Raw genomic sequence first — 16,947 nt, 5'->3', positions numbered from 1 at the left:
TGTGTTGGTCACCCAATAGTGACCCCTGCAGTAGTTATAAAATCATTGCAGGTAAAGAAAGTCCTTGTTCGTGTAAATGCTAAAACTGAGTTGGTATGTAAAATATAGCAAATTAGAGTAAAAATTCAGAGTTACAATTTTGTAACTTATGTGCACATTTGTCAACTTAACTGTTAAATCATATGAAATAAAAGACAAAAAAGTGATCAGTTCATGAATTTTTATTGAGAAACAAAAGTTTTTCGAGTGTCTTTGCTCCAAGGCGATTTCTCCTCTTACACACCAGCTCCCCAGCCTTGGAAAATACTCTTTCGCATGGTACAGACGATGATGGTGTGCAGAGAGTTTTAAGTGCAAGTTGATGAAGATGTGGGTATATGTTCTGGTTCCATTTCCAATATTGCAAAGGATCTTGGTTTCTGGGTGTGTTTGTTTCTGCCAGGTAGCGTTGGACTTCAATAATGGAGTCAGCTGTTGCGTTCCTCGTCTTCTGGGTCTCTGCAACCTCCATATCGAAAGTCTTCCAGAGATTGTGCCCTAAAAAAATAGTCAATCATTACTTCATTATCACATGATAAATCATATCACAAAGTGCCACAAAAATGTATTTTCATACCTGAACTGGGTTCTGACCCATGTGAAGAGCTAGGCTCTCCTTCTCTTGGGTCAGGCTCTTGGCTCCTCATTTCTTCTGCACATTCTGACTGCAGTCTCTTCACCGCTTCACTTGCCTTTTGCTGACTAACAAATCCATTCTTTTTAAATCTGGGATCTAACAGAGTTGCCAGAGTCATCACACTGAGAGATTCTATGCCGCAAATAGCGTCAGTTAGCCGCTTCCTCAGGTTTTCAGCCAGTTGCTGAGCAGCTGTTTGTGTCACTGTTGTGGCCTGACGTTGAAGCTCAATGTGGAGCATTCTCATCATGGGAATGACCTTCGACCCAGAGACCCTTTTTTCCTCAGACAGTTCTCTTGTAGCTTGGTCAAAAGGAACAAGAACCCTGAGCATCTCTTCAATGATCTGACATTCTTCTGGAGTCAGTGGAGTGATGCCAGGTTTTAATAAGGCCAGTGACACCCAGACTGCCTCCTTCTGCTCAGTCATTCTTTCAAACATTTGGTAGGTACTGTTCCATCGTGTTGGCACCTCGTTTATTAATTTATGGCCCGGTGTTCCCAGCTGTTGCTGTATTTGAGTGAGCTTCTCTTTAGCAGTCACGCTCGATCGAAAGTATGTCACAATGTGTCGTGTTTTGTTGCGTATTTCAGTCATTGTTGGGATTTGATCACATGATTTTCTCACAATTAAATTCAGGGAATGGGCTATACAAATGGTATGCCGTATTTGCAGCATTCGAGCACATGCAGTCATGTTTGCTGCTGCATCAGTGACAAGACACCTGACCTTTCCTGCTATGCCCCACTCCTCCATGAGGCTCCTTTTAACCGTGGCAATGTTTTCTGCAGTGTGTTTCTGAGGAAAATGCTGCACTGCCAAGACTGATGAATGGAGTTCATGGCTTTCTTTGTCCACATAGTGGCCAGTAACAGCTAGATATGCCTCCATATTCATGGACGTCCACATATCAGCTGTTAAAGTAACAGCAACAGCACTCTGGAGGTCCTTTTTGGTTTTCTCCTTCTCCTCCTCATATCTCTGGCTCACCAAGTCCTTGATGGTCTGAAAATAACCATACAAATACTGTTACACCAATAAAATATAGTTATATAGTTAGTACAAACATATAATTAAAATTCTTAAACATACCTTCCTGCTGGGTAGAGCATACGAGGGTACAATAAGCTTCAGGAGCTCCCTGAATCCCTCATTTTCAACAAAGCTGAGTGGCTGACAGTCTTTGATGATCATATTGACCACTGCCTCATCCACTGCTTGCTTGTTAGGAACTGCAAGCCAAAAGGAACTATTTTGTCAAAAGCTTAATAAAAGGACTGTAATTCTTACAAACAATATCAAATAGACATAAGACGACATGGTGGTGTAGTGGTTAGCACTGTCGCCTCACAGCAAGAGGGTTGGAGGTTCGATACCAGGCCTGGAGCCTGTCGTTTTGCATGCATGTTTTTTTTTAGCACAATTTTTAGAGAGAATTTTAACATACCTGGGGTACTCTCACGAGTATCTGCCAATTCTTCATTGCCATGCCGAGCTCTATAATGCCTCAGCATTGATGAAGTGCTCTTATTGATATAAGATAGCTCTGTGGAGCAGAGCCGACACTTCACCTACAATAACATAAAAAGTTAATTTATCTGAAAACAATTCAAACCTCTTACCAGAACATTGCATTCACTTGTTAAACAAAATAGACACCCTATCTCATGATTACGAGATCAGGATCTCATAATTACATGATGACATGAATAAAGCAACTGTAAGGCTCTTTAACTGACTATCATATGAATCACAGGTCATTCACTTGATAAACTGATAAAGTGATTGCAATGCGCCACCGTAAAAAATAGTATATAAAGGAGAAAAAGATTTACCTTGTTTGGCGTCACGAGATCAAAATTATTCCACACCGGGGAAAACTTCCTAGGACGATCCATGATCAAGCAAAACTCCATCCGACAAACCCACGACATGTTGATACAGTTTGTTTCCTGATAAACACACTTTGGCGCGGCACATCCAAACGACACAGTTCCTGTATCGGTCACGTGATTCTTTCTTAAAGCAATACACGCACCGATACGAGGTTTCCCTCTTGAGCTCTCGGCACAGTGCTGATGCACCAGTGTCGCTCGTCCCATCGCTAGTTTGAACACTGGATGTCAAACATCTACTTGACCTACATTGATTACTAGTCGGTGAAAAGGTTGACCTCAGTTTGTTAGGTAAACATGGCGGAACCGAACCGAAGACTGCGATCAAGCGCTGAAATGATAAGAAACGTTGGGAAAAGTTCACGGAAGTCAAGTGGATTTTATCATTGGTTTTATACCCTCAAACATTTGGCCATCCCTGTTATAAAAGATGAGCAATAGGTATACGTTTATTTTTGTTTAGCATGATACGGTAGAAATACTTAGTTCAAATGCAGTGCAAATAGAGTTTTAGACAGTAAGTGGGATCGGCGAGCATTAGAAACATGAAATCTATTGTTTTTGTGTACAGGGACATGTATCTGCAGTTGTGTTTGTTGTTGCTCAGAATGACTTCCTGGACGATGCGGTATGATACTACTACTACGTTACAAAACGAAAGATGAGGCAACGAATCCACAAAGACACCCTGATACACACAGTATCAAACACCAGCCTCGTGATTGAAAGCCCTGTGTTTGCTGGACCCATCCACCTTCACAACCGCCCGCCATAAGTTGACTTTGGAGGAATTGAATAATATGTCACATGGATGTGTTTAATTTGTGCGTCCACCACAAAATATGATCCAAATTGACTTTCCATTGGCAATGTTTTTGTCGAGAGCGATTCTTGTATAGATTGCAATTTGGGCCAATTTCAAGACCTGCCATGACCCTGGAGTGGTGCTGTAGGGTTGGACAATATGTTAACATTTTCCGTCAGCCTAGCAACTGGCAATTGACAAAATATTTGCCCCAACTCTCCCTCTCTCTGTCTGAGCAGACGTTCTTCTCCGGCAGAGCATGAGATTAGACAAACATCGCCCACAAAAAACAACAACTAGATGTACTCAGCTAATCACCAAAAGCCCAAATATTCTTTAAATGGCTCAACCCTACTGTGCCCTGGTTAGGGATGGCTGATACACCTCCAATACGGTCTGTATTACAGCATAGCAAAAATGAATGCCATCAGATTAACGTGACGACCACGGCAGCATAAGGTGAAACATGCCGAGACAGAGAGGGAAGACGCATGTTCTGCTGTGATCCCACTGGAATAACAGATCTGTATCAGATCAGTCTACAGACTATTGTCCCCTTGCAGCACGACCGGGCCGAGCTGAAGAATGGGAGGTAGGGGTGGTCTGTCCAGGTTTCAATTGGGCTTATCCAGTATCCTCCCTGTGGGCATCCTCCATGGGTGTTTCTTTCTATTGCACTTGTGTCTTTGACAAGCAAACAACCCAAATCCTGACAGCAAAGACTGTTCTCACACTGTTCTCTTTAAAGTGAACAATCAGGTGTGATTTGAATAAATCTTCATAAATCAGTTTATTAAGTTTATTTTTCAAATTTAAAAGAACACTCTGAAGAACATCTGTTCAGACAGTACTTCCACAGTTGTTAGCTGTTGCGTAAAAGCTGTTATAACACCGACAATGTTCTTTACCTGCGGGGCAGAGTTTCACCTGGGTACATCCAGTACTGTGATTAGAGGTACTATACACCCGCTGATGGTGCTCTACTTTGTTGAGACATAAAGGGAGTAAGCGAAATAAAATGTTCCAGAGTACACTGCCACAATGGCTTCATTACTCTGCATATATATATATATATATATATATATATATATATATATTTATCCTGAAAAAAATGAGACTAGCTTGCTGGCTGTTTGCAGTAGATAAATGCCGCCTGAACTATTATTTTTGCTCAGACATTTTAAGACCCACACAACAACATCCAAACCATCACCCGTCTGATATATGACTGGGAAATGATGATCATCATCTCATCCCTTTTAACTGTGCAAGGGGATTGTGGGTCCAGTCTGCGGTTCCTGGCCGCTCATCTGATTGCAATGCCACAATATTTGAGGATTTTATAAGGACGAATGGAGGAGGAATTGATCTCACAGAGCAGAGGCTTGTGGATTTTGCTGTCATCTTTTATTTATTTTTTACTTCTCAAAAGTTAGAGGTTTCTTGTTGGAACAGTCTGAGTGGTTTTGGTGATTTCTTTACTTATATTACACTGTATTTCTAACTGGTAACTCATATCTTATCTACAGTACACTTATGAAAGGCTCAGTGAGGATGATTTTTTTTGATGAATCCCTCTCAATCATCCCTTGCCCTGCCCTCTGCCTGTATGGTCTTATGTGGCTGTGTTCGGGATGTTTTCTCGTTGTCATCCACCATAGAAACATAGCAACCAGCTACCAGATGATAACCCATCCGAGAGGAAAGTACGAAAATGGTGGACACAGAGCTGAAAAATGCTAATAAACTGAAAATAAGAAAGAGTTGACTAAAGCAGTGATGAGTTAAAATAGCTTGAAACCCATCTTCAGCAAACGTTTTAACTCAACCCGTTTCCATCGTGAGACTGAAACAATGTTGCTAAATCACAATCTATTTAGTGGACTTGTTTTGGCTCCAGCAGTGTGCAGTAACAGCTATTGTTCCGTCTCTAACGTAATGTTGATAATTGTCTTTATAGTTTGGACTGTCTGGTTTGTTTTGCAGTTAAACTAAAGTAATATGTTTTAATGAGTCTGGCTGTCCAGGTTTTCAGTTCTTTTTCTTAAATGTCAGATTGTTAATGAGGTGTTTGGTAGTTTGACCTTCTTGTTTGGTTTGCGTTCAGCCGTGAAGAGGTAATATGTTTTAATGAGCCTGAGTGGAGCTCGGGGAGTTCCCGGCATTTAAAAGGTTAAGGACCCTTGATCTAATGGACCTGCTAGACCTACTAATAGACTTTTAATGCCACTCTAGCTCCTCCACCAGCTTACTGTTGATTCTGCTACACGAATACTGACACCGCCCTAATGCTAACACGTCCATAAATTAGTCTTACAGATACGGTGTTTGACTTGTGGTGAGATCGGTTGGCTTATTAAGACTTTTGTTTTGTGATCAATGTCTCCTTATTGGAGGGAAAAACAGATGTACTTGTTTTCTATTGATTGATTCAGAGACATTATCTCAACGCACACGCTTTATATTACATCGTTAATTGACTTAAGCGTGACTCTTTATTCTATCAGCACATAAATTACTTAGCAACAAAGTCGTGTTCAGGGCTCATGACCGAACTGATTTTGCACGGAATGCAACTCTGTGGTACCGATGACGAGCATTGAGAATGAAATATGTAGAAATAGCCAATCTTCTCGTCTCGTTTGCTTATAAAGAGGCATCGGTATTAAATTAACTGTTTTATAAGCAGTTAAAAGTTCCTCACAGTCATTTTAAATAATGAATAATTCCTTGTCTTTCCCCATACATGCTATTTTGGTGGACAGTACACACATAAAACAATGTCCCACAGCTGATACACAGCACATTTAGTGATGCTGTGTATTTAATAAAGTTCAAAATGTTCTTTCCCTTATGTTCTTCCTCATTTTTGAAGTGTAGCCGTTTTGAAACTGAAGATGAAGGTTGGGATTTTAGCCTTTTAAAATGTTCTTCCTTATTTCAATAGTTCTGTATCTGGTGGTAGTTGACACACACTTCCGTGTCTCCTAAATGATTCAAAGCCTGTGTGTGTGTGTGTGTTGATGTAAGGGACGTGCACAGGTGTGACACTTACTTCCACAATTATTTTTTTGTGTCACGCACAAAAAGACATCTTTGTGAGCGGCTGCCTCTCCTCGTACCTCTGCGCTCACGATGGAGCGTGACTTGTGTGGGGATTGTGAGTGTGCATGTGTATTACTCAGCTAAAAATAAGCTCTTTGTCTCTGGGCAGAGTGGCAGAGAGGTAGAGTGAGAGGACAACCTTTATCAGCACGATCTGACGTTAATAATTCCACAGGAAGTTCACTCTGTACAGCTCTATGTACATTAGAGCCGTACATTACAGCATTACTGAACTCAACTATTGGCAATTTCAATGGGTATACGACGGGGAAATGGGCCTGTTTCACTCCCACATGGAATACACATCATCTGAACAAGAATGGGATTCATCAACAGGACATGTCATGGCTGAAAGTGCAAAGCACATCAGACAATGGTGCCTTTAAGAATATAAAGTCACTGATTTGTCGTTCATTATTTCCTTCTTCCCCTATGTTGTAAAGCATTTAGTATTTTTTTCTCTCTCTCTTGGTTGGAACATCAGAAATTCAGCATTTATTCTCTCATAACTTGTTCACTCAGCCTTAACACAACCAGGGGATACCCGGTGATTTGTAATAATTGCCGAAACTGCCAGTGATTTCAGCAAATCTGCGGCGTCTGTAATTCTTAAAGTAAAAGTGCAATTTGCCTTTTGGATTTGGGTTGAAGACAGAGCTCCCCTGATAATGCTAATCCTGAATGAATCATACTGCAATTTCACTTGCAATTTGTTGTTTCGGTGCAATTTCTCTTCTTTTCCTGTCTTCCACTGTTGTTCTTGTGTTCCTCCTGACGTGGAGATGGAGGAGTCTCACATTCATTTTCAGCTCACACCTCAGACACAGTTCAACTTTGTTGCGAGTAAGTTTGTTGAAATGCTGAGGTTGAGGATTTATTCATGATTTGCAACTCCCACAAGAAAGTCTCTCTTCTCTAATAATCCTTTCATTTCATACCTGTGACACATTTTGTATCAAGCGATAACCTTTCTTCTCAGTGCTGCAAACCAGGAAACAAACTTTTAGAATCAGTGCAGCGTACTCTTATAGGTGGAAATGCATCTCAGACATCTCCTGAAAAAAACGTGTCCACTCCAGCGTTTCTTCGGTATCAAGAGAAATACAGTAATTGACCGTTTACTGAGCCCTGCTCCCTGCTGCTCTACTCCGTCAAGCTGTCAGAGCGACCACGGAGCCCACACTGTCACTAACTGCACCCCATGGAAAAATATCACCCAATGTTTGAAAACTACACAAATGATTTGACATAGTTTAGTCCCTAAATGTTCAGGTGTGGCTCCTATGTCTGTATGAACAACAATGACACTCTTCTCTATCCATTCATCTTGAAAACATAGAAGATTCAATAAAGGTTGCATGCAATCATTAATAAAGACTGTCCTGGGACATGCACAGTTCAGTTGCATGCTAAATCCCGACATCTCAGCAGCCCAACGCATCCTGATGATAATAATGTGTTAGAGGGTATCTAGCTAAGAAACCTACTGACTACTATAAGCTCGTAGGCTTTGAAAACCGAGCCAATTAGAGCATTTAGCTGACGCCGCCATGATAAGAGACACAACAAGTAAGCGGATGCTCACAGATAGTGACAAGATGTTATAGATGCCATTTGAACCAGTGACCTTTTCTCACAGTCTCTAATACATCATCTCAGTTATGGATATGTTCAAGCACTCCAGCTGCAATTTACACCTCCCTGCTTTACATCAGACGCTGTTCTCTGCTTGTTTTTCTTCCTGTCCCCGAGCGGAGACACCACCCCCTTGATGCCCCCGGCTGTCATGAGCATATAAAGTGAGCAATGCACCGATCGAAACCGCGAGTGAAATTACTTTTGCTCTTTGGGCATTCGAGGACGTTTCGAAGGAGCCACCTGTCCGTCTCCCGCTTCGTCGAGGCAGGGTCGATTGGCTCGGTGCAACAGGACAGAGGTGAGAGGAAAACGTTCCCACCCTCTATCGATCAGCCACGCTCAGCAAACAGTCGCGTCGGCAGCACTGGCCCGTGGCATGCTGGGTTATTTTATTATATTGGGCCTGAGACAAGACAGGCAGAGAGGATGGAGGGAGGAGGCGGAGGGCATAATGTGGAAAATAGTCTGTTATGAAGCAATATTAGCCCCTGAGCCTTGAGCTGAACACACATATTGAGACACTCACTCACACACACACACACACACAGAGGACCAGCATGCAGAATGTGACAAGCGTGAAGCATCAATAGTGTATCGAATTACCTTAATGTCAGGCTCTGCCTCTTCATCCTAATAGCCCCATGAAATGGTCCAACTTAAATACACAGGATGGACGACAACGCATGGCCTGGAGAAAAAGTGGGGCAGAGAGATTACAGGGGACAGAAGGACGTGGACGTGGGGGAAACAGCATTTATCTTAATGTCTGGATGACAAACGGTTACGAGATAGTTTGCCTATTGTTGATATTATCGCAACAACCGAAAACTCTGAAATACTCCTGACCATCATCAAGACGAAGATTAAATGACTGTGGCTGCGATAGCTTTTTAGAGTTGCCAAATCTGTTTTTCCAGTGTTATGAGCTGCTGATGAAAACCTAGCAGTGTCAGGTCTTTACCTGTATTGTATAAAAGCCTGAGCCGACTCGTCCTCCACGATTAGATACTGAATACGTTGATTGTTAATGTCCTCAAGAGGGACACACACAAGCGTCTTCTGATCTCACTCAGTGGGACAACACGTAGCTCTGCCTTCCAGAACTGTTTAAGAACAGACAAAAATCAGTTTCATGATGTGACAATACCAATTTAAAGCTTCTTTCCAGTGGCCATCACTCTCATGAACAATAAATTAGTAGTATTGCACAACTACCTCTGTTTGCACTATTGTATTATATGTACATATATATATATATGTACACTTTTTTTGGATATATTTATACTTATATTGTATATAGCTGTTAAATGTTTATAACTATATTTGTTCTACTTTTTTATTCTTATATATTTGTCCCTGTTTATTGTAAAATAGTGTGTGTACATTGAGAGCGTACGCATACATGGAATAAAGCCGAATCTGATTCTGATTGTGGTCCTGATTCGGTGTCGTCACAGAATGGAATGATCATGGTGTGGTTAGAGGACCTTTTCCATCATAGTGACATTAATCGACACAGGTTAAGGTTATGGCTCTATCGTGGTCATGCTTGGAAAGAAACTTGACTGTCGGGTGGAAACAGGAAGCTGTCTCCCGTGTTACGAGGAGACGCGATGGGTTGAATAGGGTAAACATTTTATCTAATATATAACACCATAAAACTTCTCCGGATGATTACTTCAATCATTTTGTATTACAAGTTTAATGAAGTGTTCAAAATTCAAATGAGGCCTAATTAGATTAAATACGAGCAAATCTGCTTAAATTGGTAGAACATGAATTTGAACATTGGATAATGCCAGGTTCACAATTAATCAAAGGTTTTTACCTTTTTGTATCACTCCATGAAACCGAACATACTGTCAACTGACATTAAAAATCTATTTTAGTCAACGGCCTATAAAGATATGTTTAGTAAAACTACATACATGTAAAACACTTTAACTAACATACATCACCATAAAACTTCCCCAGTTGATTAAGGCTATTATTAGTTTATTTTTTCAATGTAATTATTTATCAAGTTTTTTTAAATAGTATGTTTATCTAATGCTAACTTTTGGTGAATTTAGGACGCAGATAGAGGAAGTAGTACAATAAACACCTGCATGTGTATTCTGGAAAAACAATGTTTTTGCCTGTAGTGTGTTTGTCACTTTAAAAGAAACATATCGTTTTGAGACTGATGCGGTTCTTCTTGTGAGGACAGTCTCACCTGAGCTTCATAAGCAAAATACAAATATTGGTTTGGTAAGCAGAAAAAAAGAGTATCTTTTTTGTTCATTTCATTTATTTCCTACCAGAGTATGTTGCTATTGTCGTATGCATATGTTCCACTTATTCCAGTGCATAATTTACTACTGCAGAGATTTCAGTTTTTCATATTGAGTGGTGGGAGAAAGGAGAAAGCACTTGACAAGGGGAGCCGGTTGAAGTAATACAAGAAGAGCAAGGTTCTGAAGGAGAGGAGAGGAATGTGAGCAATCAGAGACGGGACTATGCCAGTGAACAGAGACCGTGATGCGTGATGGAGAGAACCCAGATAGAAACAGACAGCAGAGGGGTGAGAAAAAAGATATGAAGTGTTAGTGGAGAATGAGGGATGGGAGACAAATGACATTGAAGAGCTGGAGAGCAGGAAGGAGGCCGGCTCACTGTAAACACTCTCATCCTGTCTGTGTCCATCTCTTAATGGCTCAGAAGGGCTCTCTGCTTCGTGTCACGCTCTGCTGTGTTGTCGTTATGGCGGAATATGGAAAGTGGAGGAGTGAAGAGGCGCACAGACAGCGGTACTCCCGGAGCGTTGTTGAGTTTCATAAGCAAGATGGAGGCGTCGTGGACGTTTGGAGGCGTGCAGCAAAACAGCCTGGAAGGAAATCAAAGAGGATGTGCTTCAGTACACACAGGGAATAGTACACTCAAAGTACTACGCATGGTGCGCTACAGGAGCTCAGCTCTCCAGCAGAGATCCCGACATGATATCCAGGGCTTCACTTCAGGACGTGTGAACGCACGTTTGGCTGATGCGTGTATTTAGTGTCAGGTGACATACGATGTGAGGTGATAGATTTTGTTCTTCCGGTAGATAATATGCATTTGTACTAGACCACTGCAGACTATTCACTGGGATAAAAAACATTCCATCAGGTTGTTTAATGCACACATAAACACAATATTTCACAAGTGAATAAAAAGAACATTTAGTAGCTCACAATACTGTGTCTTGCTTCCATGATATAAACCCTGTTAAAGAATTCATCCATATTGCCCTCTGTCACGGAAACATATAATCATATTTCTGTAGCTGTAGTGCACCGCATACCTTCATCTGATTGATGCTCGCTCCTGAGGTTGCCCGGAAACAAATCCAGTCTGCCGTCATGAAGGACTATGAATTATCCATCAGTCCTTGAAAGTTACAAAATCATCAATCTAGCAGAAGTACACAAGGACGTCAGATGAATTCTGCACAGCAAAACTATGAATGATAATTAACACAATATAATTGCTATAATAATTTATAAAACTATAAAAATGAAACAATTCCTTCGGAATTTGTGGAGAACAGTGCAGATCACTGGTTGATGGTAACACTGTGAGGAGGGGGGTTCCCCTCCTTTATTAAAGGCAGCACACTTCTGATCCACTTAATCCATCTGGTTCAGGATTTGAACACCTCACACACTCACTCATCTTCCCTCCAGGTTAGTGCTGGCATAAGAATTACATTTATGAATTAAGCCTGAGCTGAGGTGACTTGTAGGCCAGCAGCTTATCTCTTGTTTGTGTGGCTTGAAGCAGCTTAGTTGTACCTGCACAGCCCCTGGACATGACACCTATTTGTCAGTGGAGCTCGGCCCCAATTTATCTCTTTATTCCTTGAGGCGGAGCAGAGAGGAATGGAGAGCCATTCTCTCAACCATTTGCTTCTGATGCTGCTATCCAAAGGGCCTGAATGTGTGTGTGTGTGTGTGTGTTTTCCAGATAAAGTTAACACAATTTTAACAGAATAAGATGCTAAATGTGGATTCGCAATTGGACCACCACAACTTGGAGGTGAGCGCAGCACCACAGTTTGAACTGTGTGAGGGACTTACTGAGATAGATCATTAGGTCTTTATTATTGCTCATCCTCTTTTGGGGGTTGGTTTTGTTTTGTCTTACTGACCACAGAACTCGTATTAAAGATGTCTGGCATCTGGTCTGTGCGATCTCAATCAAGCAATAAATCATTTGCTTTGGAAAATTTCAAAATTAAAGCCGTCAAAGTTGTGTAGAACCCACAGTAATATCTTTGAGTTTTTTAGTTTGGCAAAGTCAAAAACCCAAATATATTTCATTTTCAATAATTTAAAACTGAGTAAAAGTCCTCAGATCAACCTGAAAAATGTTGTCATTTTGGCTCAAAAAGACTTTGATTTGCCACTTAACGTGTTGTTGCTTGATTAATAAAGACAAAAACCCAATCATCAATCATGACCTCCCTCCCAAGACTTCTGTTCACAGAGATGTTTAGAGCTGGTGTTTCTCTGTCCCAAACATTTGTCAAAATGCTTCTCTTACTAAGTACCATTCTGATATTTCCATTTAAGGCTGCATTTTATAGAGCTAGAAAACCTCCCGACTCACTCACTGACATAAGTACACTTTCTGTGGAGCTGCTGAGGAGTTTCAGCCAGACAGAACTCAGTCATCTTCATGATGGACTGGTCACTCCAGCAGTGGCTGCTGTTTAGCTGGAAGTATGATGTGTGAAACTGGCAGAGAGAAATGTGAGGAGCCTCCTCTTCTTTCAGTCCTCTATATTCTCTGTCCAAAATCTGATCTTCGAGATGAACGAGATGAAGACAAATATCTTCTCCAGTGTGTGTTATCAAGTTCTTCTTGCCTTGTCACGCTCTCTCTCATCCTCCCTGTCTGTCTGATACGACTCAGCGTTCTTCTCTCTGATCCTTCACCAAATTCTCTTCACATGCTCTACATCAAACCAGAGCCTTTCTATGTGGGAAGCATACTTTAAAGATGAATTAGCCAATGAACCTTTCGGCATTAGAATTATAAACAAGGTGATATAAAAATATTTGTTTAAGTCTCTAACGTTCACAGATATGTAAATGTATGTCAAATTGACTGTTGGCAGTGATACCTAAGTCATTTGTATACAACCGATAAACTAAACTAAACTAAACTCTAAACTCTCTAAACTTATGAATGCAGTTGCTTCAAGCTTTTGGAAAAGTTGAAGTGGCATGCTCTCCAGTGAGTTCCGTCCTATCCCTTATTTATTCATTTCTTTTTTGTGTGGTCCTGGTGCACTTCTTGCTTCCTGCACCAGCCACTGTGTGTATATATTTCACCTTTCACATCTAGAATAGAATGAATAGAACATTACACTCTCCACACTGGCTTGTTGGACGGCAGACGGGGGAGCAGATTCAGCAGTCTCTGCTGTGTGGCGTGAGAATGTGTGATGTGTTTGCCTGGACTCAGTCATGTGTGTGTGTGTGTGTGTGTGTGTGTGTGTAATGCTAGAAGTTGGCAGACCACACCGTTGGCCTCCAAGGTGCTTGGATGAAGAATAGAGGCCACGCCTGCAGCCAAACTGCCTTCCAGCTACCTGCTAATCTCCCAGTGAGGCGCAGACCCCCATGGAAACATCATCCCTCATATGGTCCTCCACAGTTTTTATTCAGGGTTTTCCTGGTCCTTCAATATCCGGTTTATTGTCAGGTCATGTACTGTTCTGTGGTCCCAGAGTGTGAGGTTAGTCTACTGTAGCTGTCACTGACTAAGGAATGTCCTTTTAAGTTCCTCATTAGATGTGATTTGAGATAATAATTTAGCAAAAAGACGTTTCTTTCATTGGAACAGCAACAAATGTTTAAAAGAGATAGATTAAAGCAAACAAAAAATCCAACAGTGAAAAGACTAAAAACACACCTCTAATAAGTAAAAAAGAAACTTGTTTCTTGAGGTAATTTATTCTAATCAGCATGCCTGATAGATGACGGACATTTTATTCAGCTCTATCCTTATCATGCACTAACATATAATGTATTTCTGTGCGCTGGCCCACTCCGTGGTTAATACGCAATACATTGTCTTTATTGGTGCAGTACTTTAACACATTTAACACATTTGTTTGATCTTCATCTTTTTTAGAGCACGTGAGCAGAAAGATGTTGGAGGACAGAAACACTTGAAGGCAGTCTGTTGTTGGTAGAAAGATAACAGAGAGAGTTGATTTTCATCCAGTCTGTCAATTAGTTCAAATCCAGCGATTTAAATAAGAAATTAGAAAAATGATCTAAATCCCCTGAACTGTTTGTTTGGCAGTAGTTGTAGAGAGTGACTCCAGCAGCTAGCAGCTCCACTGCTCAACTGGATTAAATTGCCCGGTTGTTTGGCTCAGCTCACACACACAATCAGCCAGATATATCTCTGAACCCGATAAGAGGATCCTCAAGCAATAACTTGTATTGCATGTTAATAATGCATGACATATTAACATAATTACAGAGCATGGGTCTGTGGCCTATAGATTTACTCAAGGGCAAGGCTACATTGCACACTCAGCCAGCTCATAGAACTGAAATTGAAAAAGTCTCAATATTAGAGTGTGTGATTGGTTCGGAGTAATTACTGGGTGAGTAAACAAAGAAATGTTATCATATGAATCCTGTTATAACTGGTACATTGTGACTCCCAACTCAGTCTTAGACCTGTAAGAGACAGCGGGTCAGCATTTGGCAGAGTGTACCGATGGATAATATTTCTTCAGCGAGTGCAGTTAGTGACAGTGTGGGCTCCAGAGTAGAGGCGGGGCTTAGTGTATACGCTAAGCATGTATATAATCTGTGTTCAAATTGTAAAATCTATTCCACAAGCTGGACTAAAATAAGCATAATTGCTGGAAAGGTTCAACTGTTTCAGTGTGTCGCCATGGCAAAAGCTAAATTATCAAACATGATTATATTACTCTTTTTTTTTAGTGAACACAGAAGGCGACGGATCTTTTTGAGTTCAATAAGGTGGTTCGAGCTAAAATATGTCATTCATTTGCAAATGACAGGAAGCAGAAATGTCTCAGAACAGTGTCAGGCTCGTCTAATGAGATGTTTGGATCAAATGAGGAGTTTAGTGAACGTTTGGACTGCATAGAGTTAACAAAGGCAGGCTGACCTGCTTACCATAAGGACCTTCCACGGTTCAACCTCTTGAACCCTAGGCCTATTTTTAGCCCTCTGCTCGAAAATGTCATACCCTTACTCAAAGGGGCTTATCTCGCTAACTACAAGGTCTATTTGATTAATTTAAATGGCATAATAACACAAATAAATGTAAGCTTTGTTAAGATGTGTACATATCATTGTATATGTTACTGGTAAATGCTGGACGAATGTTACACACAGCTCAAATTGAAAATGTTCAGGTTCGCCTTTTTTCTTTTGCCTAAAAAGCACTTTTATTGATTTGAAATGATGCAGACGAAGGCCTAAACTCTCCCAAATCATATCACAACATGTCAGCAGTCCTTTAAAAAAAAGAAATTGGCTTTGATAAAGTGAAGTATGCCTGAGAAATCAAGGTCAGCTGAGGTCAGCCAACGTCAATTCTGATTTTGGAAGCAGCACATATAGCAGTTTTATTGTACTCTTATATACTATATAACTATATATTTCACTTCTTTTATCACTAATAGTGTTCAATCTATCTAATACAGCAGTTTGGCATCATTTTGAGAGCCTGGGCCATATAAAAACCTGTAAAACATGGCTCATTTTCGTCTGAATTTCAGTTTTACGGGAAGTAATTGAATCTTACCAAAGCCTGTGATCGGCCGATTTGCGCATGTGACATACGATTTGAACCTGGAAGAGTGTGAGGAGTGTATTATACGATCTTTGAGTTGTTTGACAGAATTTTAAGCCAATAAAATAATCGAAAACCGTGATCCGGCCCCATGGGTTAAACCCATTGGCCAAAACTGAAATAGGTCAGATGTTAGTTACCCTAAGTTAGATTGATCCCAATGTCTTCAGGAAACAGTTCAGAGCCGTCACAGGATGTTGATAGAACAGTAGGACCCGAGAAAATATGCCTTTGTTTACATCCAAACAGCACAAAGGTAAGGAGTTTTTGAAATATTAGCGGTGAAGCGGTTTGTTGTGAAAATAGCACCATGCCTATGATATAACTGTCAGTGTAATACATTATTTTCAGATCTAAAAGAGGCTCCAGACCAAATGTGCACGACTGCATATTTTGTTAGAGCGCAAAATGAAGAACAGAGCATAATCCTACAAAGCAATGGAAAGGTCAGATCAGAATGTCAATAATCCCGTACTGTATATTTTTGACCTGGTATCGTCGTCCTCTCTGATGTGTGAGCTCACGAGGATTAGGAGAGACTCATCTTTTGCAGAACTCAAACTTGTGATACCTCTGGTGGTATGTGACTTTGTCTTTGAATCCACAATGACACCTCAACTTAAAAGTTATAGATCACAGCAGCACAATCTCACTGTAGGCTGGAGGCTTCACTTCCCTCATGAGGACCAGCATTTTAGTTTGAAACCTTGTGATATTTTGTGGTATTCCTGCTTCATATAATAGCACGATAAGAGTCAGTGGTGATGGTAAAGAAGAAAGCCAGGATGCCTTTTAATCCCGCCATGTCACACACACACACACACACACCTACACACACACACACACACACACAGTCAAATCTGATTTAACTGCTGTTCTGGTGACAGACGTTCGGGACATTTAATCAATCTAAGAGTTGGACCAAAACTTTTATCTGAAAATGAAATGTGATTGA

General features: G+C 40.8%; 1 protein-coding gene across 1 annotated transcript; it reads right to left on the bottom strand.

The window, feature by feature from the left end:
* Nucleotides 1-206: 206 nt before the first annotated feature.
* On the bottom strand, nt 207-2,619 carry LOC306701464 (zinc finger BED domain-containing protein 4-like). Its single transcript, XM_079166775.1, has 5 exons — nt 2,513-2,619; nt 2,125-2,248; nt 1,770-1,909; nt 617-1,682; nt 207-537 (listed from the first exon to the last, which is right to left on the bottom strand). Exons 1-5 carry the CDS (start codon nt 2,609-2,611, stop codon nt 212-214), a joined length of 1,755 nt encoding a protein of 584 aa, XP_079022901.1. The 5' UTR covers nt 2,612-2,619; the 3' UTR covers nt 207-211.
* Between the last annotated feature and the right edge of the window lie 14,328 nt (nt 2,620-16,947).

This window comes from Pholis gunnellus (genome assembly GCF_910591455.1).
Source record: "Pholis gunnellus genome assembly, chromosome: 9".
In the NCBI taxonomy this organism is placed as follows: domain Eukaryota; kingdom Metazoa; phylum Chordata; class Actinopteri; order Perciformes; family Pholidae; genus Pholis; species Pholis gunnellus.
Note: the sequence above shows the minus strand (reverse complement) of the source record. Positions and strands in the feature narration are given on the sequence as shown.